The sequence below is a fragment of the Alexandromys fortis genome, unplaced genomic scaffold (assembly GCF_014885135.2).
Source record: "Alexandromys fortis isolate MF-2015 unplaced genomic scaffold, M_Fortis_MF-2015_v1.1 scaffold_18, whole genome shotgun sequence".
Lineage (NCBI taxonomy): Eukaryota > Metazoa > Chordata > Mammalia > Rodentia > Cricetidae > Alexandromys > Alexandromys fortis.
Genome location: NW_026067897.1, coordinates 13650946 through 13677244, shown reverse-complemented (window position 1 = coordinate 13677244; position 26299 = coordinate 13650946). Strand labels below are relative to the sequence as shown.

At 40.9% G+C, this 26299-nt stretch overlaps 2 protein-coding genes and 1 long non-coding RNA gene across 4 annotated transcripts in view; 2 read left to right on the top strand and 1 right to left on the bottom strand.

The window, feature by feature from the left end:
* The window catches only part of Shoc1 (shortage in chiasmata 1), a 66322-nt gene that overhangs the window by 5690 nt on the left and 34333 nt on the right, over positions 1-26299 (bottom strand). Inside the window, exons 12-26 of the mRNA XM_050164645.1 lie at positions 25420-25821; positions 23976-24101; positions 23386-23562; positions 22663-22767; positions 21236-21414; positions 19814-19886; positions 18144-18213; positions 16654-16832; positions 16290-16407; positions 14757-14868; positions 10560-10681; positions 7335-7428; positions 1986-2117; positions 1642-1791; positions 170-1046 (exon numbers count right to left, since the gene is read on the bottom strand). Coding sequence (XP_050020602.1) covers positions 170-1046; positions 1642-1791; positions 1986-2117; positions 7335-7428; positions 10560-10681; positions 14757-14868; positions 16290-16407; positions 16654-16832; positions 18144-18213; positions 19814-19886; positions 21236-21414; positions 22663-22767; positions 23386-23562; positions 23976-24101; positions 25420-25821 — 2916 coding nt within the window. The remainder of the gene's footprint in view (positions 1-169; positions 1047-1641; positions 1792-1985; positions 2118-7334; positions 7429-10559; positions 10682-14756; positions 14869-16289; positions 16408-16653; positions 16833-18143; positions 18214-19813; positions 19887-21235; positions 21415-22662; positions 22768-23385; positions 23563-23975; positions 24102-25419; positions 25822-26299) is intronic.
* Positions 11872-13833, top strand: LOC126515198 (55 kDa erythrocyte membrane protein). The gene has a single exon (XM_050164678.1). The coding sequence runs from the start codon at positions 12050-12052 to the stop codon at positions 13448-13450; it is 1401 nt and encodes a 466-aa protein (XP_050020635.1). The 5' UTR covers positions 11872-12049; the 3' UTR covers positions 13451-13833.
* LOC126515242 (uncharacterized) overlaps positions 16240-26299 on the top strand; it is a 55821-nt gene continuing 45761 nt past the window's right edge. For both annotated transcript variants that reach the window (XR_007595784.1, XR_007595783.1), the window contains exon 1: positions 16240-16848. This is a non-coding gene — a long non-coding RNA (uncharacterized lncRNA). The remainder of the gene's footprint in view (positions 16849-26299) is intronic.

Sequence of the window (26299 nt, the reverse complement as noted above, 5' to 3'; positions counted from 1 at the left end):
TCAGATCCCTGGGAACTGGGGTTTCAGGTGGTATCAACTACCCAAAGTGGGTGCTGGGACCCGAATGTGGGTCCTCTGCAACAGCTGTAAGCATTGGTAGCCACGGAGCCATCGCTCAGACCCCGACTTTAGCTTACAAATCAGGAGTTTTATCAACTGTTAGTGTTACCTGTTGGTGTTTCATAGTCTTCCCATTTAGATGAGGATACAGGCAGCCTTCTCTGTCCTGAGTAGTTCCCAGCTCTGTGGTAGAAATCAAGGCCATGGAATCCTCTTTGGTTTACATTAGAATCAGAAGCATAGACTGAATCCCAGCTGGGAGCAGATGGCCGTTCTCTCCAGAAAGTCTGGTCAGTCCCAGCATTTGAATGTCTGTGTGTGAGATCTTCCAGTTCAGCCGACAGACACTCTGGCTGATCACTGGTTAAGTCGTCTTCCTGAGGGCACCATTTGTTGTAGGTGCTCTGCTCTGCTCCACAGCTTGACCTGAATGAATACATCTGTTTTTGATCAGTATTTTTCTTAAAGTCCCAATAAAGATGGGATGGAGAGCCCTCTGGTAAAAACATGGGGCTGGATGCTTGCATACTCCTGCTTCCTTTGGCTCTGGGATAATTCACAAAATTATGAGTAACTCTCCTCTGAGTATCAGCTGGTAACATTTCGGGTTCACAATTTATGTGTGTTAGGCCCAAAGAAAAGACATCTGATTCCGAATCACTCTGGCTTGGAAAGGAGTGCCAAGATGCTTTCTTTGTGTCCTTATGATTTAGAAAAGGGCTATTCCACGCTGTGTCCCAGGAGCCGGCCTGCCTGTGAGATGCTGCAGATGGCGGCCTGCAGATTCTCTCTCTTAGCTCCATAAAAGGAGCACTTGTGTCTTCCTGCACCGTCTCTTCCGGGTCTTCGTAGGAATAATATTCATCGTGTTCTTGAATGACAGGAGCTGAGCTCTGATTCATATCTTCCTGAAGTGATGAAATTCGAGGTGACTTTGTCATGGAGGAAGAACTAATCTTGAACAAGGAAGTGATGCTACAAAAATGCTGAAAATTAAAAACAATAGTTTAATATAACAGTTTGGAAAATAAAATGATGCCTAGCTAAATTCATAGATCCTACATTGACACATATTAACATAAAAAATAACTAAACACCATTAAAAGAGATCATTGTAATTTGCATCTATTTTCTAGTAGTTTGCAATGGAATTTTAATAAACTGTTTTTAGAGATGTTTTAGGTTTGCAACAAATACGGTGAATTTTAATTTAGTTATACAAATTATATGCAAATTCCTTGATAAGAATTTAAAATATCAATAAAGCTAAAATTCCCTTCCCTGCTATGGTAAAAGACATCAGGAATTTTGGAAGGGATAATGTAAATACATATTAATTGAATATTTATGAATACAATGATTTTTAAAATGCTTTAAAATGCTGTACTGATTTATCTTTGATAGCTTTAAAATGTATAGCTAATGGCAATTCCAGATGTAACATAGTTCAGGTAAATGGTTTCTTTCCTATGTGATGCCCCAAACAAAGCTGGACATCATCCCTGGAAATGCCTGTGGTACAGACGCTAACTGAGATGGGAAGGGGAATTACAGACTACAGCCTGTGCTCTCCTAACCCACCTTCAGGACTTTGACTGGAACCTGGGGCAGGAGTTCCTGAAGCTCAGCAGGCGATGCTCTCAACAGCCAGTGCAGCGAAGGCGCTCGGTGCAGCATGAGCTGAGCCACCAGGGGGTTGATGCACGGAAAATCAAGCAGGTGCATTTCTTCCTGGAAGACAGTGTGGTGTTTCCTCGGGCAGGGGGCTTGTGAGAGGGACCTACTTTAGTCTACAGATGAAAATTTTGTCATTGAATTTATAACAATTTGGGAAGCATGAAAAAATATGCTATCAGGAAGGGAATTCAGGTATTAGCGTTTGTTTGCCTTGCACATGTCTAATGGATACATTTAGAAAGAGTAACCTTAGATGGTGAAACTTCAACCCAGGATTTATCCAACCACTCATGAGGATCTCTCTTGGACGTCATTAGATTGTGGTCTGCGATCTGTCGGATTGTTAAGGCAGTCTCTTCTACTCCTGGGGCAATTATAAGCTAAAAAATATTTCATATGTTAGATTGTAGGAAAATACTAGGAAGTAAGATGTAGCATTCAGAAACAGTTTGAGATAAAGGAAAAAATCTGAGTAACGAATTTTTAATCATCATTTTATATATAACTTATTAGTGTGTGTATTTGAAACCCAAGAGCTTTCATTTGTGAGGATAACCAAATCAATTCATTCATTCATTCTCTCTCTCTCTCTCTCTCTCTCTCTCTCTCTCTCTCTCTCTCTCTCTTTTTCTGAGACAGGTCTCTTTATGTAGCCCTGGCTATCCTGAAACTTGTTATGTAGACCAGGTTGGCTTTGAACCTATGGAGATCTCCCTGTCTCTGCCTCCTGAATTTTAAGATTAAAGGCATGCACCCCCACACCTAGCTCCTTCTTTCTTTCAATATTGTGCCATATTTTCTAATTTTTGGAATAAGTTTTTCTTCACTTTAATTTGGCATTTACTTATAAAGTTTTAAAATTTATTTAGTGCTATATTTCACTTATAGAAGAGCAACTTGAAAATCACTGGTAATATTTAATATTTTGCTTTTTCTAGTAGTTGTCAACTGAAAATAAGAATAAGAAATACAGTGCAATAGTTTTCAAAAACAAACTTAGACATGAAGGATACTTATAAATTAATTTGACAATTGTGCTAAAAAAATAAGGCATAAGCCCTGCTTACAGGAGCATACTTGGCACCGTAACCTGGACAAGGGTTCATGGCTGGGGAAATCATAGGCTCCAGGGAACCTACTACTGGTATTTTGCTAAGTGGATGTAATCTCAAACTGCCCTCTGTAATCACGTCTCTCTACCCATAGATTAGTGCAGCTCTCACCTCTTCAGAGAAGTCTCTTTGTATTAGTAGACAGTGGTTAGTGAAGAAACTCACACTGGTCAAAGTGCACAAACAGGACATCTCTACCATACCCCTGCCCCAAGGCTCGGGTTTCATAGCAGAAGAGAGGGCAAAAGGACCATAAGGCCAGAGGTCAGGAATAGGCACCACAGCATCTCCTGGACACGACAGGCCTGCTGCACTCAAACACAGCAGCTGACGCTGCCTGAGCAATCCAGTCAGTCCACATTCCAGCCTGGGCAGAGAGGGGCTCACAAGCCCACCCTCGCTGAGCTGCTACTGATAACCCATGCTTCTCGGGGAGGGAGAATTTTTTTTTTTTTTAAAGAATGTAGTCCCCACTAGGTCCACCACACTGCCAGTGGACGGCCACACACGAATATGTGTGCAACACAAATTAGACTTGGTGGGCTATTAAAAAGAGACATGACGTTTGGAGGGATGAGGAAGTGGACCTAGGGGTTAGGGAGAAGAATGGAAATGAATACAATCGAAATACGCTCTGTGCATACACACAGTTCTCAAAAAGGAATCACTAAATGCATTTTAAATGTTTTGATTTTAAGCAGTCATTCTAGTTGGTAATTGTTCATTTAATTTTAGTTTATTTGATTCTAAGACACTCTTGCCAAAATTGTGTGTCTGTGTGTGTATGCACGCGCATGTTTACATGTGCGTGTAACTTCTGAGCAGGAGGGATGGCTAAGTGGTTTAGAACATCTGTTCTTGCAGAGGACAGGTATAGTTCCCAGCACCCACATGACAGCTTATAGCCAACTGTAATTTTATTTCCTGCATTTGTAATCCTGGGAGTAACCTAGCAACAGAGCCAGAGTGCTGTGGGTACTTGTACACTGTGTGAAGATGTATTGCTGTGACTGTGTAATAAAAAGCTGAATGGCCAATAGCTAGAAAGAGGTTAGGCAGGATTTCTGGGGACAGAGAGGACTCTGGGAAGAAGAAGGGCAGAGATATAAGAGGAAACAGGAATAAGAAGATGGAGAGAGGTAATACTACATGATAGAACATAAATAAAAGAGCAAGTTAGGAACAAGTCTGAGCTAAGGCTGAACGTTCATAATTAGCAAGTCTCTGTGTCATGATTTGGGAGCAGGATGGAGAAACAGAAAAGACTCGTCACAGTCAGAGCCCACACAGGGAAGTAAAATAAGAATCTGTGTATGATGGGGATTCAAGAGACAGCACAATGGCTGGAGACACAGCTTAGGTGAAGAGCCTGTACCTGGGATACCTAATTTCTTAGGACTGAATCTTATACATGATAAAAGGGTACAATTTTCACAAAACAGCTATGAGCTAGTTTCAGGATAGTAAGTATAAAACTTCTGCACATACTTTTTTTTTTTGGAGTGCATATATTGTAAAAGAGAACTTTTTAAAGCTTACACAGATATATACACATTGTATAGAGATATCCTGTTTAACCACAACTTTATTTCATTGTTAGTTTTAGATGATTTGGGGAAAACAAGGCACCTTCATTTAAACAAAAATTTATTCTAAAAGACAAAATTTTATGATGATGGTAATGAATATTGCAGTAATTTATCAGAATGAGAATTCTGGGGTTCATGCCCAGACTAAGAATTCAAGAGGATTCAAAAAGCTTTATTTCTTTATTTGTATATGTGTATATATCATCTGCAAGGAGAGTTCATAAAAAACTCATAGAAATCTTTTAAAATTAGAAGGTTAGGAATATAACTAAGTGCTATATGCTTGTTTGCCTACTACACACCAGGCTTTGAATTGGATCACCAGTACCACAAGAAAAAAAAAAGATTAACAAATGAAATATATCTAAAAATTAGATAGCACTACCAATACCTTCTTTTAAGTTAAGAGAATGTCCTTAGACTTCCAGGTAATTCTTTTATGGCTAAGATGGCTGGGAACAAAAGAGAGCTAATAATATACTGATGTTCTCTAAGAGACAAAAGTCATGGTAACTAGATAAAGTAGCAATACATTCTAATACATACATAACACATATGGGTCAGGAGCCCCTGGCTATTCCTAGTTTTGAGTCAGGGTCTCATGTAGTCCAAGTTATCCTTGAATTCCTTATGTAGCCAAAGGCAACCTTGAACTTCTGATCCTCTTGCCCCAATCTCCCAAGTGCCATGGCGTTGCAGGATGTGGTACTGGAGACTGAACCCACGGTTTTGTCAGTGCTCTGCAGACTCTGCCTGCCAAGCTCCACCCTTCCCTCAGCCCTGGTATAATAACAACATAAAGTCAGATCAGCGGCACACCTATGCGTATTAACAAGGCCAACATTGTAAGAACAACAGAAAACCTGGACGACTTTTTAGGATGGACTTGAAAAGCACCTGGAGTCTTTTCATCAGAAGCGGACTTTTGTTCAGAGTGGATCGCCTGCACACACTCCTCTTTTATCCTCACACGCCGTCCTCAGGGCACACCGTCTCTGGACTGACCGTGTCCCTGGATCTCAACAGTGCCACTTTACTGATAGCATGTTTTACATATAATTCTTTACCACATGCTCGGGAAAGGCTAACCAAGCAGGGAATCCTCATTTGAATAAACAAGACACATTTGCACCTGTCATTCGCTTATTTAAAGGTAACTTTTCTAAGAATTTTACTTTTGTGGGTAGTATGTATCATGAGATTTAAGTTTTCAAAAGGATCATTTCTTCCTGTTCTTAACAGGCTGTGATCTGACTTGACTCTATTTAGCAGGTGCTCGGTGTGAAGCACTGTGCTAGCTGCCCGGGTTTACAGAGGACTTAGTTCTTACCTTTCAGAGTGGAGAGTACGTAAATAAACCTGTGCCAGGGGTGGTGTGCACCTTAATCCCAGTACTTGGATCTCTGTGAGTTCAAGGCCAGCCAGGGCAACACTGCACAGTGACACTCTGTCTCCAGAACAAAACCAAACCACCACCAATGAACACCTTACCCCATAATAGAGGTAAAAGGTGTAATGGGGAGGGCCATGTTTACTCTGAGAGGGCGTGCCTGGGCAGGGTCCCTTACAGAAGCAGTGTTTGAAACCTGGCTCCAGGAGATGGACAGCAGCATCCTGGGGGAAGAAAGACTGGATAGTATCTCGTCATTGGTGGAGTATGACTGTAGGGCTTTATGGAGGACATGATTACCCAGGGACTGAATTCTGAATCCACCGGAATTTGACTCTATTCTGAATGAAGCAGGGAAGATATGGAAGGTCTCTAAGCAAGAAAACTTGACAGTATTTATCAATAACCGTCTATCTGGCATCATGCTGAGTGCCCAGAGTACAGACGTGATCAGACACGCCCCCTCACCTCCAGTAGCACACTTCTGTGAGCGGATTTTCACAGCAGCATCCTAGCAATGGAACGTGTGCCAGCAAATGACAGAGGAGGGAACAGGTAGGGAAAAGCTGGTTAGTTGGGAAGGCATCTTAAAATTCTTCAGAAGAAGTGATGCATGCCTGAACTCAGAGAAGCAGAGGTGGGCGTAGAAGGAGACTGAGTCCAGAGATACTGCCACTGTACAAAGAGGCCCACACCAGTGAACAGAAATGTCCTAAATCAAGCTTGGTGGAGGACGGGAAGTTTCATAGGGACACAGAGTCTGAGGTATCTGCAGGATATTCGGGTGGAGATTGTCAACTGGCTGCTATAATATAGGTGCAGACCTTACATGTCAGAAGGATTTTAAGAACTACTCAGAAACTACAACAAGGATGTGGGAACGTCTGAGTTCTTAAAAAGCATGAAATAATAACAGAAAAATTCAGACAAATGGTTTAGTTTTAGAGTGGGACCCTAAAAAGTGGCCAAGTAAGGAGATTATAGATCATCAGTACACATTACCCTATCAAAATGTCTTGACAGAAAATCTCAGTACATCTTGCATAAAGAACATGTTTTGATCAAGGGACATTTATTTTTCTTCATATCCTGACATGTTTTTTAAAAGTTCTAAAAAAAACCTTTTGAAAAACAAAACTAAGTTCTAACTATGCTTGATTTTAAATTAACTAGAAACATTCATTACTGTTTGGTTTTTGAGGTAGTCTCCCTAACTGGCTTTGAACTCTTGAGTGCCAAGATAACAGTCGTGTGCACTATACCAGGCTTAAAGTTCTTGCCACGTATTTATTTTATGTGAATTTATATGTGTGTGTATGTTCATGCAAAACACATATAAGCTTTTAAAACAGAAGTGTAGTGATAAATATAATTAATAATTTTACCTTGCTTTTTATCGGCTCTTAAGGAATTGTGTCTGTTTAATGTTTCTTCTCACTGGGCACTTGAGTTCAAGTCTAATTTTAGTTTATGAACAGTATTTATGAATACGTAGGAAAACAATACCTTTACATCCAGTTCTTCAGATTTAAGACCAGAGGAAACCAAGGCTGCATAAATCTGCGCGAGGTGATGGAGTGTCTTTGGTGTGAGATGGTACCTAAGAACGAGATTATTACATGTTTCTGCATCAGACATTTTGCTGCAGGCACGTCCCACCTCCTTGCACTTCCTTTCCCCTGTCTGGAAAGGGCATTTCCACCTCCTGTCCTTGAGCACACTATTAAATCTAGGGATGCTGAGGGTGTGTGCTGAGGGAGGTGATGGCTGACGAGAGGAGCTGACCCACTCCATTCTCATCTCCAGGGACGACTGTGTGACCTAAAGTTAGACACAGAGAATGCTCCATCTTTGGGTCAAAGTGGTAGGTTCAGATAAAACATGGCCAGAGCCAGGTACCGGCATCTTTCATGAGCTGCTCCATTAGAAGAAGCACTCTGCCCCTTTCTATAGTTATTGACAGGTCAGATGTGAATGTTGACCCAGGAGAGGGTGCTCAGTAGTTCACTGAATGAGTCAGCCTTTCCTACCAAATTGCTAACCGGTGTGACTCGTTTTTATTCCTCTAGTACCACATATCCCACCTTTAAACAAACAGGTCAGCCTGGTCTACAGAGTGTTCCAGGGCTATACAGAGAAACCCTGTCTCAAAAAACCAAACCAAAAAAAAAGAAAAGAAAGAAAGAAAAAGGTTACAATTATCTAATAAAATAGAACTATGAAACTTGGAATTCTGGAAATAATTATATTTATGATAATATCACAAATAAATGATCACACTATATACTCTGATAAAAATAAAGCTATCTCAGAATGTTACATGATAGGCAAAAATAGGTCGGGATCTTTGCTGTTCTCCCCTGCATTTCAACTGAACCACAATACGATAGATGAACAGCAATCTGAAAACAGCCTTAGAAAACTTCCAAGTAAATAATTTATCTAAAAAATTGGCAAGCTTTGGATAAAGCTTAAAATGATTTATAAGCAGGCACCAGACTTGAATTGTTTTATAGGCCTTATTAATCTTCAAAGTGAGATTTTATTTTGTAGCCAGGTGAAAGGGGCCCACTATGTTAAATGACCTGCTGGGGCTGCTTGCTAATAGAAGAGGAATTAAGAGCCAAGGTACTCAGACTCTTAGACTCCAGTTCGTTTCTGTCCTCACAAAAATCACAGGCAATGCCAAGTGTATCGATCGATTCCTTCTTCAACAACCTGTTTAAAGAATACATAGCTGTTGTGAGTTAGGTGGGAGGCGGTACTAGAGGAATAAAAACGAGTCACACCGGTTAGCAATTTGGTAGGAAAGGCTGACTCATTCAGTGAACTACTGAGCACCTATCACCCGAAAGCAGTGTGCTCCAAAGACTCAAAATACAGAAGAAACAGAGAGCTAAGCGGTTCTTAGGATGGAAAGTGTAAAGAGGGAGCTCTGAGAAAGACGGAGCAGAAAACAGTACCTGGGACACGTCCGGAAGATAAAACAAACCTGAGTGCAGTTTCAGTAGCAGAAAGAGTTGAAGAAGCAGAAAGGAAGTGGGTGATAGCAGAAAGCACCTGGCTGAACTGGAGGGCAGGGAAGAAGCAGCCTGGAAATGCAGGTGCGTCATATCCCGACATCTCACACATATGGGTCACATTTTGTATTGTGTTGAGTAGGTAGCTAGGAACTCAGTAAAAACTGTGTGTGTGCGCACACATGTGATGTTTGTGTGTATACACATGCATACAGAGTCAGAAGTTAACACCTTTCCTCCTCCTCCTTCTCCTCTGTCTTCATCTTCTGGAGACAGGGCTTGCTATGTAGCAGGCTGGGATTAAAGGTCTTCAGTACCGTGTCCTGCTTAGAGTCTGAAGTGAACATCTCAAGCGTCATTTCTCAGGTGCTGTCACACTGCTGTTATAGAACCGGCCAAGCAGGCCAGGCTGAATGGTCAGGGAGCACCCCAGCACTGGGATTAACATGCACACTGCCATGCCTGTTGGTTATTGTTGTTTTCTTTAACATGGGTTCTGGATTCTGAACTCAGGTCTTTGGATTCAAACTCAGTTCCTTGTGCCTAGCACTTTACTGACAGAGTTATTTTTCTAGCCTCTCAGTAAAGGCTTTTCATAAGAATGGAATAATCAGAGTTTGGTTTTAGGGTCATCAACCAAGTATCTGACACACCACTTAAAGGAACAGGGAGAGACAGGTAGAGCTACAAAAACAACAGGTAGTGTAACAATCCACATGAACAGTGAGAATCTGAGCTAACATAAATGCAGGGCAGACAGAACATAAAACTGCTAAAGGGCAGGGAAGAAGAAATACAGGCTTGGAGGGGACAGAGACTATACAGTCAGTTCATATCTGAACATGTTAATTTGAGAGTTGTGGAATATAAGGGTGGAAATGTTTAGTAAAGATTTAGAAATTTGTTCCAGGAATTCCCAAAAAGGCTGCAGAAAGAAATGTAGTAATATATACCGACAGATCCCGACAAAAGTTGTAGTAGATATGACGGACAATGAGAGAACCCAAAGATAAGTATGTTCAGAGACTGACACAAAGAAGCTGTACAGGCAGGGAAAGGACTTAGAAAGGTGGACGATCAAAGGCGCTGGAGTTCTGTCACAGACCTGGGGAGTTTGGAGCAACAGACCACTGCAACAGTCCTAAATGCCTCAGAGCAGCGAAAGATAAACAAACGCACTGCTGACGGTCCTGAGGCAGGGACCTCCAGAGACAAAGGCTGGTACAGAGGCCAAGAGAAAAGCCAGCTGGCAGAGAATAAAGAAGAAATGGTTATTATGCTTATCAGTAAAGGAAAGGATAAATACAATGATGACTCAAGCCACTGTCTGGCCATGGCATTTTCTAAAGTTTTCGTTAAGCCCACCAATGACGTAAGTACATGAAGGAGTTACGTAGTCAGTGTATTAACAGGATTTTAGAAGTGGTTTAAAATGATTTGTCTTTTAGCAAACAAGCCCAGGATTGCAAAGAAATAAAACACTTAAAATAATAATTCTCAGTGAGACAGGGTCTGAGGGGATGATCTAAACAGAATGTCCAGGACAGTATGTGCCATCTGCAGAGTTCTTGGCTCTCCAATACCCTGCCTCCATCCCCGACCCCCCCTTAAAGCATACTAGATGACTAAGTGGACTTGGCATGAACATTTGTGTGCAAAGAGGACTGAGGAAGACTATGAACATGGCTTTGGAGGAAGAGTGTTTACTTACTCTGAATTTAATGTTTCCTTGGGATACAGTATTATCCAACAACAGCTATACTGGAATGACAACGCCATTAATCTCATAATGATATTGTCTGATGCCTTCTCATAATATAATTCTTCTAGGTCCTATGAAAATAAAGAAAATGAAAAGATACATTAGGTTGACTACTGTTTAAAACTTGCAACAGCCTGAGGTTTAGAAATGGAAACTTAAGACACATGGGTATAGTTTGGTGTAAAAACTAAAGCTGCAGTAGACATAAAATTGGTAACTATGACAGCATCCTCCCACAGTCCAAGATAGGAATAAAATGACCAGTTCAATGTTCCTGTGCTGAAAAGGTGCTTTGTGGACTGGGATCTGGCTACCCCAGGGCAACGGAAAGTACATTCGAAAGCCCATGGAATAACCCGTTGATGGTGCAACTGGTAAATGCACTTGCCCTGCGAGCACTGCGGCCAGAGTTCGAGTACGGGAGCCCCGCACAGCAAGCCTAAAAGGGTGGGCTTGGTAGACTTCCTGGGTCCCTCGACAGTCTGGATCTTCTCTTCATTTAATTATTAAAGTTTAATAAGATATATGATAAAATGTGTCATTCAAGACATGTCCTTCTTCTAACAGAAATTCTATAACTGTGGATTAAGAGTTTTTCCAGGTCAACCAATAATTAAGAACTTTAAATATTCAAGAAACACTGTCTCTTTAAAGCTCCAGGACTTGACTTTTCCATTATATCCTTCTTATAGTATAATTTTTCTCATTAAATCAGACCTTACCACATTTATCAATAATTTATACTCAAACCTGATTTCCAATCTCCATTTATTTACAACTGGCACACCAATCAAGCAAACATAGAAGACTCTTCCAAGAATGTATACATCTTAAGTTCCAAACTGTATTTTAACAAATTTGTGACTGTCATAAAGTTAATGTGTCAGCAGCCAGGGTCTGAGCACCCAGCTGGGTGGCAGCACTGCAGGTGAGGAGACAGGTCTAAATTCCAGGTGGTTTTGGGGACTCTCTCTCTCTGAGAAACAACAATTTGAAGCAATCCCTATTTGCCTTAGAGGAAATTGTACACTTCTAACCATCAATTAATATTAGACTTTTTTAAGGCTAGAAAGATGGCTCAGCAGTTAAGACACTACTCTAACACAGAGTCCAGACTCATTCAATTCCCAGCACCCAGATCAGAGTTTACAATCACCTATAATTCCAATTCCAGGGGATCCAATGCCCTCTGGATCCTTGAGCACCTGAATACACGTGGTGCACATAAACTCACACAGTCACACACAAAATAAAAAAGAAATAAAGAGAGCTCTAGTTCCTTTCCTCCTCTGCCGCCTGCGCTGCCTCAGCCGCCTCCGCGGCCTCCGCCCGCCTCCGCCTCAGTCTCCCACGCCTCCGAACAGGCCGCGGTTACCGGTTTGCGATTCCCGGGCTTAAACTCTACAGCTCCAGTGTCCCAGTGTCGGTGCTCCTGCGAGATGACGCTCAAGTCGAGCGAAGGCGAGGGTGGGAATAGCATGCGCACCGCGCTCTCGGACCTCTACCTGGAACACTTGCTACAGAAGCGCAACCGACCTGAGGCTGCATTGAATCAGTTGAATGTTGCCACTGAGGACATGTACACCAATGGGTCTACTGTTCCAGGTAGCCCTGCCCATTCTAAAGGGCAAGAGGCAAGGAAAGTACGTCTCATACAGTTTGAGAAGATCACAGAGGAGCCCATGGGAATTACTTTGAAGCTGAATGAAAAACAGTCATGTACTGTGGCCAGAATTCTCCATGGTGGCATGATTCATAGACAAGGCTCTCTTCACGTGGGGGATGAGATCCTAGAAATCAATGGCACAAATGTGACTAATCACTCAGTAGACCAGCTGCAGAAGGCAATGAAGGAAACCAAAGGAATGATCTCATTAAAAGTAATTCCTAATCAGCAGAGTCGTCTTCCTGCACTACAGATGTTCATGAGAGCACAGTTCGACTATGATCCCAAAAAGGACAATCTTATCCCTTGTAAGGAGGCAGGACTGAAGTTTGTTACTGGAGACATTATCCAGATTATCAACAAAGATGACAGCAACTGGTGGCAGGGGCGGGTGGAAGGCTCTTCCAAGGAGTCTGCAGGATTGATCCCTTCTCCTGAGCTGCAGGAATGGAGAGTGGCAAGTGTGGCTCAGTCTGCTCCAAATGAAGCTCCAAGCTGCAGTCCCTTTGGGAAGAAGAAGAAGTATAAAGACAAGTATCTGGCTAAGCACAGTTCAATTTTTGACCAGTTGGATGTTGTTTCCTATGAGGAAGTTGTCCGACTCCCTGCATTCAAGAGGAAGACCCTGGTTCTAATCGGAGCCAGTGGGGTAGGTCGCAGCCATATTAAGAATGCTCTGCTCAGCCAGAATCCAGAGAAGTTTGTATACCCTGTCCCATATACAACACGGCCACCAAGGAAGAATGAAGAAGATGGAAAGGAATATCACTTCATCTCAACAGAGGAAATGACAAGGAACATCTCTGCCAACGAGTTCTTGGAGTTTGGCAGCTATCAGGGCAACATGTTTGGCACTAAATTCGAAACAGTGCACCAGATTCATAAGCAGGACAAGATTGCCATCCTTGACATTGAGCCCCAGACCCTGAAGATTGTTCGGACAGCTGAGCTTTCACCTTTCATTGTGTTCATCGAACCTACTGATCAGGGCACTCAGACTGAAGCCCTGCAGCAGCTGCAGAAGGACTCTGAGGCCATCCGTAGTCAATATTCTCACTACTTTGACCTCTCTTTGGTGAATAATGGTGTTGATGAAACTCTTAAGAAATTGCAAGAAGCCTTTGACCAGGCTTGCAGTTCTCCACAGTGGGTACCTGTCTCCTGGGTTTACTAAGCTTACAGAATTGGAGAACCTGTTCCAGCCTCTCCCCAGCATTTGGAATGCCACCCCTCGCTTAAATCAAACAAGGCTGCTTCATCTTCTAGCTATCTGCAACTATGCGAAGTATATTAGTAGGGCTTAAGTCTTCTCACTCAGGCTACTAAAGGGCTGAAGTTTAATTTTCCTACTACCTAGATTTCAAAATGATCTCTGGAAATTGGCAGTGAGTACTATCCAATGCAACTGCTGCACAAAGCAACCATCCTCATCCCTCTGATGCCTGAGCTTCTTTTACTCTGGATTAAGTATACTCTGAAACTTTCTAAATTGCCAAAAATCTAAAGCTGCTCTAGAGAAACCCTCCAAAGCAATAAAAAAATCTCTGCTATGTTAAAAAAAAAAAAAAAAAAAAAAAAGAAATAAAGAACGAACTACACAGCCATGTAAGATTATACTGTACTTTCTTACATGAAAGAGGTTCCTGGTTTTCGTTATCTTGTTCTGTTTGCACAGCTGGTGCTCACACTCAGTCTGCACAGCTGGTGCTCACACTCAGTCTGCACAGCTGGTGCTCACACTCAGGGCAGTGTGCATGCTAGCCAGCATTCTGTTATCCCCAGCCTTTGGAATTTATTGCTTTTGAAACTTCCTACACTTTTTTTTCAACAAATAACTTTAAAATACACAAATATACATTGCTAAGATGCTTTTATTAAAGATTTATTTATTATGTATACAGTGTTCTGCCAGCACAATAGAAGAGGGCACCAGATCTTGGTATAGGTGGCTGTCAGCCACCATGTGGTGGCTGGGAATTGAACTCAGAACCTCTGGAAGAGCAGCCAGTGCCATTAACCCCTGTGCCATCTCTCCAGCCCCAGATTCTTTACTCATTTTGTTTGTTTTTAGTTAGGGTTTTGCTGTACATAACTCAGGTTGGTCTCAAACTTGCAATCCCGTCTCAATATCCTACATGCCAAGATTGCAGATATCACTATGTTTGTCTTTATCTTCCTTAATTTTGTTAAAATTTATATGACATCAGGAAGACTGGTAGTCATTTTCCGTGGTGGTAATTTATCACTATGCCCATCTGCAAAATTTAGAAGAGATCACAGATTACAGATAAGCTCCATATGGAAAAAATAACATAGATGTATTATTTTAACATGCCTGACTTTCTATTTTAATATTTTATTAATAAGTGATAATTTCATACATTTGAACGTATGTCGTCCATATTTGTTCCCTACTCCTCATGCTAATCCCCCAGAGTTACTTCCCACTGGAGTTTCTACCCTGTGTGACATAGTTTTACCTGCACGACTACAGCAGTGTGCTCGTCAACTGTGACCACCACGTAGCGCTCTGTGCTTCCAAAGAGTTTCAGAGACTCGCAGCAGCTTCTCTCCACTAGTGTGATATTATAGCTGCGGGAGACAACAGTCTTCAGTGGAGACGATGCATGGCTGAGAACACACCTCAGAGGACTGTGCTGCCCTTTGGAATAGTCAGTTATGGGGATTACTGTTTTTCTCATAAATCAGCTTTTTAAATTCGGGGAATAAAATTGTGATTTACTTATAAAAGAAACCAGACACTTCTCCTCTAATCTGTACCTGCCCAGCTTGGAAGGCGTCTGGTGCGTTCTCTATTGGCTTCACCTTGAATTGTGTTACTCTCTTTTCAAATGTTTATTTATCTATTTAAAGACTTAGCTTTAATTTTTGTGCATGTGTGGGTGGGTGCAGGTGCATGGTGACAAGAACAGGGCACCAGATCCCCTGGGCCACCGCTAGAGTTACAGGTGGTTAGGGGCTGCCCAACCTGGGCGCCAGGAACCAAACTGGTCCTCTGCAGGTACTGCTAATGGCTGAGCCCTCTGTCCAGTCCATGCTAATCTCTTTTTATCTCTGTCTCTCTCTCTCTCTCTTTTACAACGACAATCTTTTAAAAAGTATATGCTGTCTCAGTACTCGTGCTGGATATCAGTGTATATACTGCCATACACATGTTTTCACCCCCTATCCCAGTTCTTTAGCAGAAACTCATACATTAAACTATCATGTCCAAAGACTGTAAGATTCCCCATTTATCAGAATTTTCTCCTTTTTTTATACTGACTCACTTTTCGGGGTCAAGCTGTTTCTGGGCCTCACGAATACTCAGTGACCTCACAACACATACTAAGTACACGTGACTGACCTACAACCCAAGTCTCTGCCTACACTTTAACTGCTTTCATGAGCTAACAGTTTTTATGAGTGCCCTATAGCCTTTCAATACAAAAACAAAAGCATAGAATGTTGATTTGGATTTTATCTGAAGTAATAATTCAGTTTTTCTTCATTGATGTGCACTTCAACATTCCTGTGTACTATGACACAGTATTTTTTAATTTAAAACATTCAATGATGGCATAACCTTAAAACTACTAACCTGAAAACCCAACCATTCATTTAGAACTTCATAGTCCTGTTTTCCATGTTCCTTTTTTATTTTTAGAAAAAGTTCTCTTTTTGAATATTGCAAATGACTCAAATGTTTGAATATGTAATTCACAGAAAAAGAACAAACAAGATGAATGTATGTGCTGGTAACAAGAGAAATGTAAATAAAATGCAAATTAAGGAAAAATTAAATGTCATTTTGTACATAAAATTAGTAATTATCATAAAAATATTATTCAATAGTTATAGTTTAGGAATTAGAAATATAAATTGACATGCTCTTTGGAAAGATGATCTTGTAATATTCTAGTCTTGGATCAGGAAGATAAGGTATACTAATCGGAACACACACACACACATGCTGAGGTTGCTGAGACCAACAACTAAAAAGCATGGCTTACCCAGATTCCAGCAGCCAGAGTATTTCTGGGATATTAAGCAGACCTTCAGATGCAAAAAATACGTATGGCACCTGAATGTCCAAGAGAAACCCTCCAAATCTATCCAGCAAGGTGACTCCTAAATAAGAGAATTATAAATGTTTACATTTTCTTCTACCTCAGCTTCCTCCTTTTATTAAACAGAAGTAATGCAGGTGTATGTTAAGGAAACTATATAAACTGTACTATATAGTTTACAAACTATATATAAGCTGTATATTATAAACTATATAAGTACAAAATTTATTTTATAAACAGCAAATTATTTCTTCAAACAGAGCAACTCTACTCTAACAGAAACCAGGATCCCGGCTTCTCTCCTTACTCTTCAGCGCTGTGTCTGGAAGGACGACTTTAAAGGCCAGGAACGGTATATTCAACTGCTGGCAGTGCTTGGCCCAGCAAGAGTGGCCCACGTGATTGTACTCCAGCACCAGGGAGAAGCTGCTCCAGGGGAAATCTGCTCTGATATGGTGGTTATGCACCACCACACAGGAACTCATGCTGAAGACAAAAGCAGGTGAGGACAATGGAATCACACGGGTTATTCTTTAGCTGGAGCTGGACGGACAGGTACAGATGTTTATGGTTTGCTTTTTTTTTCTGTGTGTGTGTGTGTGTGTGTGTGTGTGTGTGTGTGTGTGTGTGTGTGTATGAGCCTAGTCTAACGGAGAAGCCATCTCTCCAGCTCTGTTTATGCTTTTTGAGTCTATGTAGCCATGACTGTCTGGAACCAGGCTGGCCTCGAATTCACAGAGAGCCAACCTCCTCTGCCTCCTGTGTAGGGACTAAAGGAGTGCACCACCATGCCATGCTGGCTTTCATTTTATTTTTCTCTCAGATAATCATACTTAGAAAAATACCAGAATGTAAATTTTGTATGGTCATATCCCAAATGTAACTCTGATCTTATTGTATCATCAATAATGGATATCAACATGAAAACCTGCCTCACCTCACCAATGCCAAGTCTTTATTCTAAGACTCTATGTAGTAGGATGGAGCTGTCTCTTCTCCATGGGCTTCCTAAGTGTTTAATGAACACAATAAACAACGGGCACAGCAGTGCCAGTGTGGTCTCCTCCCGTCCTGTGTGCTCCAGCGCCTACCATAACCAACCCTCTGCTGCTCCTTTCCACCCAGTTCAGTCCGGAAGGTTAAAGTGTTCATACCTAGTGCTTATGGGCTTCTATTGTATTTGTATTTCTTTTCATTATTTGTATTCCAATATTAGAAATAACTTTTATGTAAAACGAGACAAAATAAAGGCACTCAAGAACCCAATGCTTGGTCTATTATAAGCAGGCCTTCCCCAGGAAGAAAGAAAATGGAGAAACTGAAGAAATCAAGGTTGTTTTAAAGAATATTTCTTTTTTCTTTCTTCCTTTTTTATTTATATTTTTGAGACAGGATTTCTCTGGGTAGCCCTGGCTGTCCTGGAACACACTCTGTAGACCAGGTGGCCTCCAACTCAGAGATCTGCCTGCCTCCTGAGTGCTGGGATTAAAGGTGTGTACCACCAATGCCTATTTCTAGGCCAACAACAATGATGATGATAATTTTGCAGTATTAAAATAAGACTGAACTAAATTCTTGGATGCTAATTTTATTGAACAGACATGGCTATGCTGTGAGTCAGTGTTCTATGGCCTTTTCCATGAGGAGAGTAAAGCCATGGACTTCAGCTTTTCTTAACCAGAACTCTGGGAGGATCATCTTCCCAAGGCCACTCCTGGGCTGAGGGCTACAGCACAGCCCAAACTAGCTCTCCCTTTCCTGTGGAACTCTGTCGTAGATTGAAACACATAATCTTACCCTTTGATAACACCGGTAGTTTCCAGAAATTTTTTTCTCTCATTTGAATGTAAAACAGTCACTGTTAAACCTGTTAGGAAAAAAGGGAGTTATCTTTCAAAAAAAAAATTTTTTTTTAGTTTTATTTAAATACTTTTTCCAGTGTCACAACTTTCACTCCCATAAAAATGAACTGAAATTCTGTAGGCATGAACATTACTTGAAATACGATTTTTGCAGATTACATTTATTATTCCTTTAAAACGGCGGCGGGGCGGCGTGGGTGTGTGGACAAACACAGGATAGACGGACGCAAAGGAAGAGCCGGACACGCGGCTCCCACGTGGGTGCGCTTTAATGGAGAGAGGGGAACACGATAAGGGCGGGACGTGCAGACACACAAGGATAAAGGGAAAAGGACCAAGGGAGCAAGAGAGAGCGAAACCTCGTGGAGCGCTCGCTTTTAACTGGGGGCGCAAGGTTATCTGGGAGTAATGGTCTTCACCTGGGCGCGGCCAGCGCGCACGCAGGTGATCCAGGAGAAGTCTGGGAGCTGTAGTTTCCAAGGAATAACAACATTTCTAAGTCTAGTTTATTAGAAAGCTTGTAACATAAGCAATATTCCTGATGTGTATATATAAAGATCATGGCAATTTAATTTTTTATGCCAACAGAAACAATCAAACATTTAATTTTAAAACGGCCATATTAAACACGCATTAGTTGTATATTTAATCTTATTTTGCCCCAAATCATATTATTCTCTCTCTAGCCAAAAATGTAAATACATAACACAATCAGCAAGGGAATCTATTTCATTGTGAAATACATTCAGCTAGCTCCTGGCTCAGGATAGCTGTCTCTGAAAGATTCAAACATGTCCGGTTGTGTAGTAAGATTTTTGTGTCAGCAGACAACAGTGAAATAGGATAGCAAGTGTCGAAGGCAGCTGGGTCAGCCTGGAGCTGTTCACCTCCACATCGCGTGCTAAGGCTGTGTAGCCCTGTCCTGATTTATTTATAGCGTGCGTGTTTGTGTGTGCAGGTCAGGGAAAGTAGCGTGAAGGTGTTAGTTCTCTCCTTCCATCATGTAGGCAGGAGTTCACATTCGTACACACAAATAAAAAAGTGTTAAAGGAAAACAATCAGCTTCCCTAAGAGAGGGCTACAGAGGAGGCAATGGCTTGAGGGAGAAAGCCATGTTTCAGCTATAGTGTGACAGAATCTGCATGTAAGCAGTGGGCTCCAAAGCTCAGAGCAGGAAGGACCGACGGAGCGGGTATCAGAGAGCGGAGATGAAGTCCACACTGGAATGATAAAACTGGGTAGTTACTACCTCCTTAACTATGACCTATAACAGCTAGTATGCTACACAATCTTTATGAACTTTTTCTTTGTTTATGAAACTGAGTATCAATGTAGCAACTAGGAAGTAATCTACAAAACAGGTCAATTCTTAATAAAATTATAAGTACACTGTAGATATATTGCAGATTTACTACACTGATTTAAGAACTGTTAGTTCAAGAACTGATGAAAGTTTGGGCAACTGGAGATTGAACTATTGGTGAAACTCCACTGAGTCCTAGACTTTGAGAACATAAATTTATGGTTTTCACTGTCAATAACAGTTAGATAAATACATCTGTATAACTTAAAACACTAAATGAAGCATAAGTGAAATGTGCCTACCTTCTATTTTCTTAAGGGTCTTAATAAGCAAATGCTTTTCTCCATTTGAGTCCATTCTTATTATAATCAGTACCTAGACAAAAACAAGAATTCCACATGTACTGCTGAATTATTCTTCTCCTTTTTTGGGGGGTGAGTACTGGAGGTCAAACCTCGGGCCTCACCCATGCTAGCAAGTGCTCTACTCTGAGGTATTCACTGCTGTTTTGCTACAGTGATAAACTAGCAAATTTAACTGGTCAGATAAAAGTCTCGACGATGAGAGCAGAGTTACCACCTGCGGTGCAGTAGCCTGTGAACCCAGCACTAAGGAGGCCTGGGCAGGAGGGCCTGGAGGTCAAGGCCAGCCAGCCTCTGAGGCACAGAAAATCCTGTCTTACAAACAAAAAAGGGAACACACAGGTTACAAAGAAAACACTCTTGTTCTAAATTCTGGTAGCATCAGACATCAATGAGGGAAGTTTTTGGGGCAGTGCCTTCGCGTTCCTGTCTATAATATTGATGTACAATTGTCTCAGCCTGCTGTTTACTGTTAATTTCAACCCCCACAGTCTGAAATTATTGGAGAAAAGGAGGAGCTGCTGCACTCTCCTCCTCAGTGCGTGTGCGTGCGCGGTTTCTCTTCAGGAAGGGAGCAGGGCCTCAGATTCAAATGTAAATTTCTCATGTATTGATTTGACTGAAGGACTTAGGAAATCAGTCAAGAGTCTGTAAAGTCAAGGGTAAAGGAGCAAAGGAGTGGAAAGAAAACCATATGTATTTGTATTCCGACTCACTGTGACCACTTGGGATGCTTTTTTGCTAGATTAAGTTTAGAGAGGTATTTTGCCTTAAACCTTCATTAATTCAGTTCTCATATAAATGATTTAGGGGGGTGAGAAAATAAATACATAACTTTTTTTGTTTGTTTGTTTTTTAGGTTTGTCAAGACAGGGTTTCTCTGTAGCTTTGGAGCCTGTCCTGGAACTAGCTCTTGTAGACCAGGGTGACCTCGAATTCACAGAGATCCGCCTGCCTCTGCCTCCCGAGCGCTGGGATTAAAGGCGTGCTCCACCACCGCCCGGCAAGAGGTATTTTTTATAATAGCATGTCAGATGAAATTCTAGATCACTACCCCAAAATAGATTATTGTAATTATGTTATGGTGTGGGTTTCCATGATCTTATACAAATATCAGGCAGGGAGAACCAATCCATGGCAACACTTTATATCAGAAATTAAAGCATTTTAAATTGGAAGGCAATGAATAATGACATGAATCCCCCTTTCTCTGCACCTGAGACTACCGTTATCTTACTTAAGGAGGGAACTGTCAAGGGCCAGACATAGCCTATTTATAACTTCAAAGTTAAATGCATAAAATCATGTTACATCCCCCTTATTTATACTAATTAATTTATCTGCTTTAGCTCAATACCCTACCTTAATCTGTTGTTGACTTTGCAACCTGCTTAGTATCTGACATTGCAATTCTTCGATCTTATAGTTGGTTTTAGGCCTTTTTTCCTTAATAAACTGTAAAATTTTCAGCTGTCTCCAAATGTTATCCAAGCAGGAGTCTAACATGCTTTTGTAGATATCCTTTGCATTTGACAAATATCCTGTCAAAGAAAAATTGGGGGAAATATTAAGTTCTTTAATGTTTTGAGTATAACTCCATGACAAAAAAACACTAAAAGAAAATAATTTTTTTTTTTTTTTTTTTTTTAAAGACAGGAACTCTCTATGTAGCCATGGCTGTCCTGGAACTCATCATGTAAAACAAGTTGTCCTGTAACTCACTATGGAGACCAGGCTGTCCTAGAATGCACAACGATCCTCCTGCCTCTGCCTACTGAGTGCTGGGATTAAAGGTGTGCACCACCATGCCTGGCTAAGCAACATACTGAGCGAGCAGTTAATAGAGCGGGAGAAAAGTCCCAATGGTTAAGAGCAAAGGCTGTTTTTCCAGACAATGGAGGCTCAGTTCTCAGCACCTGCATGACAGACAACAACTGTCTGTAACTTTAGCTTAGTTTAGAGGATCTGACGTCTCTTCTGGTCTCTACAAGCAATGCAAAACACCCAAACACAGAAAACGAAAACAAAATAAGCAAAATGAAAACAAAACAGTGACAAATAATATTTTTCATTTAGTCCTATTCTTATTTTAATAAAATTTGTTGGCGTTTTAATTTAAATTTATACTCCATACATAAATTCTATTAAAACTGGACATGCTTATAGAATCCTATATTTTGATACATACACATGCTGGGTAATATTGTTTTCTTTTTTTTTTCTGACATGGGATTTCCCTCTGTATCTGTGAATACCATTGGTTAATAAAGAAACTACTTTGGGCTTATTGCAGTGCAGAATAGGGTAAGGTGGGAATTCCAAGCAGATAGAGGAGGAGAGTGTAGGCCAAGTCAATGAGACACCATGTAGCCACCAGAGGAGAAAGATGCCTTCATGCCAATACAGGTAAACCACAAGCCTCGTGGTAAAATATAAAATAATAGGAATGGGTTGATTTAAGATGTAAGAGCTAGCCAATAAGAAGCATGAGCTAATAGTCCAAGCAGCATTGTAATAGTACAGTTTGGGCTGAGAGTCTTGCTAGTGGTAGACTTATTTAGTATTAAAGTATTAAGGGGCCCTGAGTTTGATCCTTAGCACTGAAATGTATATAATATACACCATATATGTGTATATATCCCATTAATAATTATGACAAAATGTTGATCAGTGTGATAGGTGAGAAGGTGACATAATTTTTCAAGAAGTATATCTTTTTCAGAAAAGTAAATTATTTCAGATAGATTATCCAACAAGAAGAAAGTAAAAATAAAAAATTCTCTACCAACCTAATGCTGTATCCAAGCTGCATGTTAAAAGGACATCTCTCATTGTCACCAGGAGATGTAAGAGGGCAGCATGCCTGAATGTTATTTCTCTGTCAGCATTTTCACCTATATAAGCAAAAGCATAGTTAACACATTAGAGTTTTAGAATATGTATCAATCTGCTTAATAATAACAGCTATTATCTATTAGCAAGTGCTTACTGTTGTTAGGCCGTGCATAAGCAGGTTAGTTCATTGACTCTCTAATAATCCTATCAGGACTACTGTGAGCCTCATTTCAGATGAGGGCACAGATTTAGTGAGGATAAGTGATGCTCAAGATAGCACTGAGCCCAGACAGATAACCACCCAGCTCATCCCCTACTGGCAAACAATTTTTATTATAAGAAATGTATATTTATATATTTCATATATAAATCTTGTGTTTCATTATGGGACACAGTTAAAATCACTGGAAATAATTTTATCCTTTGGATTTTGTTTTTGCAATTTTCTTTGGGCATGGTCTGAGCAGGTCCACGTACTAGTTCCAATGTGAATGTTTACGGTGTTAACTTCCCTTTTTGCAATGGAGATCTATTAAGTAATACATATCAACTAGGAGATCCACTGAGAATCTTGTACTACATGCTAAATTACAGTCACGGTCTCGTTCAGGTCTGAAGTCTGCAGCTACAGTTGTCTATAAATTCATCCAGGTGGTCTGAATCTGATTTGCGCTCACCTTGGTGAACAGCATCATTTACTAGTTTTTCTTGTTCCTTTAAGAAGAATCTTGTTTGGTCAAAAATGACAGTGGCAAATTTCCAATTAGCAGCAGGGTAAGTGCAGAGGCAAACAAGCTTCTTCAAGACAGGAGTCGCTGCTGCTTCTAGGAGGCAGTATGCTTGGCACTGGGTGTCTGAAAAATAACAGCACCGAAATTAGTGTCTGTGGAAAGGACGCAGTGCTGTTTCTGATAACCACCTACATCCCTGACAATGGGTGAGAAAATAGATCATTAATAGCTCATTTCCCGAACATGGAAGAAGAGAGTGAGGACTCCTGCAGTTTGGTCTTCTTACATGACTGCAGGAAGTGGTCCAGTTTCAGTGAAGGAAGAAACTGCAGTTAGTGGGCTGGAGTACGACGATGGGAGAAAGACAGGCAGTGGACAGGCATCCATGTCTGGAAGTAACTTGGAAGTAGAAACAGAATTAAGTTTCTGAAACAAATAAAGACAATTACATGGAGAATAAGGTATATTCTACAAATCTTGTTTTGGAAGTTTCCAAAACAAGCGAACTAGAACAATCCTGAAAGCAGGCTGCATACCTGATGCTTGAATCTCAATGACATCATCTGCTCTCTCTTGACTTCTTTCCTCTGCAGCTCTGTTATTAGAAACAACGGGACTTTCTTCTTGAAGAGTTAAAGAACACTTTTCTTTATCTTGAAATTCTAACAAAAACATTAAATTATTCAGGATAAATTATGTTGCCTTAGTTTAACACAGTGTTCAGTATCATAGTTGCTAAATTTCTTCATGGAGTCTAAGCAGATAGTGACCCTGCCACCGTGCTGAGTAGTGAGGTGGATGATGGAAGTGGGAAAGCTTTGGCATCTGGCCAGAGCTCAAATCCAGTCCTGACAGCAGCCTGGGTGTCCTCATATGTAAATACAGGCTAGAATGCCTACCTTCGGTACAGGGGCCAAACACCGTCCAGTTCCTGACAGACAGGATGGCAGCACTCCAGCTCACTCTGTCTCTCTACTTTAGCCGTCTCTTTGTTTCAAGCCTAACATCTCTCTCCTCTCTCATGCACACCAGTTTTCCACTGCTGACCTTTCAGCTCTGCCATCGTCCACACCAAGTCTTCCAGAGCTGCCTACCTTACTTCCAGGCAAAAAAAAACCACCCCTCCTTTAATATGCAGCTCAGTACCTGATACAGTGTTTAGTAAATGCTAGGCTTTTTCTTTTTTTAGGTGTTATAGAGGATTCATATCTGTACATACAGCTATTTAACTAAATACTAATGTTACCCACAGGTAGCACTAAGGGGACTCGATGGGTCTGGAGAGGTGGCTCAGAGATTAAGAGCACTTACGGCTCTTGCAGAGCTAACCCAGGTTCAGTTGCCAGCATGCAAATGGCAGCTCAAAACTGTTTCTAACTCCAGTTCCAGGGGATCCAACATCCTCTTCTAGCTCCCATGGGCACCACACACACATGCAGTGCAATGCATACTTGCAAGCAAAACACCCACATACATAAGAGAAAATAAAATAAAGAAACCTTTTCAAAATGAGGACAGAAAGTTGGATGGGTATGAAACGGAGGGTGGATATGGCTGGAGATGGGGATGGAAGAAATGGTAATGTTAAAAAGAAAACGTTTGAAATTCTCTAAGAATTAATAAAACTATCTTTAAAAATACTGACAAAGGGTTGTAAGTTAATAGAAAAAAAGCATGAGAGCATGATCAAGTTAGGAATACTAAGCTTATATACCCAAGTTATACAAAGCAAGTTTTAATTCATAGCTTTGTGGCAAATTAAAACATGCCTTTTAATCTTTGAAAGCATATTTATAGCCATATCTAAGTCTATATTTAGGTATCAATCTCTATTTATAAGGAGTGTCAATGGCATTTCCCTTGTCTTTGAAAAACTATACAATTTCTCTAGAAGAGTTTTTATTTTCTTGCATTGTATAACAGACAGTGCCTAGTCCTAGAGGCTACGTGTCTATGCCAAAATTGTACTGAGTTACCCACCACTGTTTTGGTCATGGTCTGTGGCTTCAGCATCTGAAGTGAAAGGCTTGTATTTACTTCTCAGAGTAATGAACTCGCTCAAAAGATCCAAGTCCTGCTGCTTTTTATAGTAAGATGCCTTGATCTGTGAAGAGGAAGCTGACTCAACAGAGGGCCCAGAGTCAGCAAGTCCAACACGACTGTTGTCTGTCTTCTGCACTGTTCCAGCCACTAGCTCTTGGTCACTCTTGGGATTTTCTTCCTTTTTTGTTTTTTTAGCAGAGACGCATTCCTCAGACTGCATCTGATGCAGCACTTTGTTCTCAGGAGACGGTCTCTTCTGAGGATGTAATCTGCGGACACCAGCAGACTTCTCACTCACAGGCATGACGGGCAAGGGGCAACTCTGCTGTTCTAGCCAGGCTGGAAACGAGAAGACGAAAGACACCAAAATGATTTCTATGCTTAAATAAGTAACTTTTAGTTAGAGTTTCCTATTAACATAACTTGACCTTTAGGGATTACTTGTTTATTGTTTAGAAAATACATCTTTGCTTCTAAATAAAATGCATAAAAACTTTTCATCTTTTTCTTTCTTTTCTGAGATAGGGTTTCTTTGTGTTGCCCTGTCTGGCTGTCCTGGAACTCATTGTATAGACCAGGCTGGCCTCAAACTCACAGAGATCCACCTGTGTCTGCATCCTGAGTCTGGAATTAAAAGCGTGCCCCACCACTGCCTGGCAACCATCTCTTCATATTAGGAGTTTAATTGTTAGGCAAAGAAAAAACTCCAGTCAAGCTGTTGCTAATAGGTTATAATGAGCCACAGCCTTGGACAAAGGCTGAATCCAAAATGCATTTTTTTAATTCTTATGAATGAACATTTTAAAAGAAACCTAAA

Excerpts from the sequence above, each read along its gene's own strand:
- LOC126515198 (XM_050164678.1), top strand. The coding sequence starts at position 12,050 with ATGACGCTCAAGTCGAGCGAAGGCGAGGGTGGGAATAGCATGCGCACC.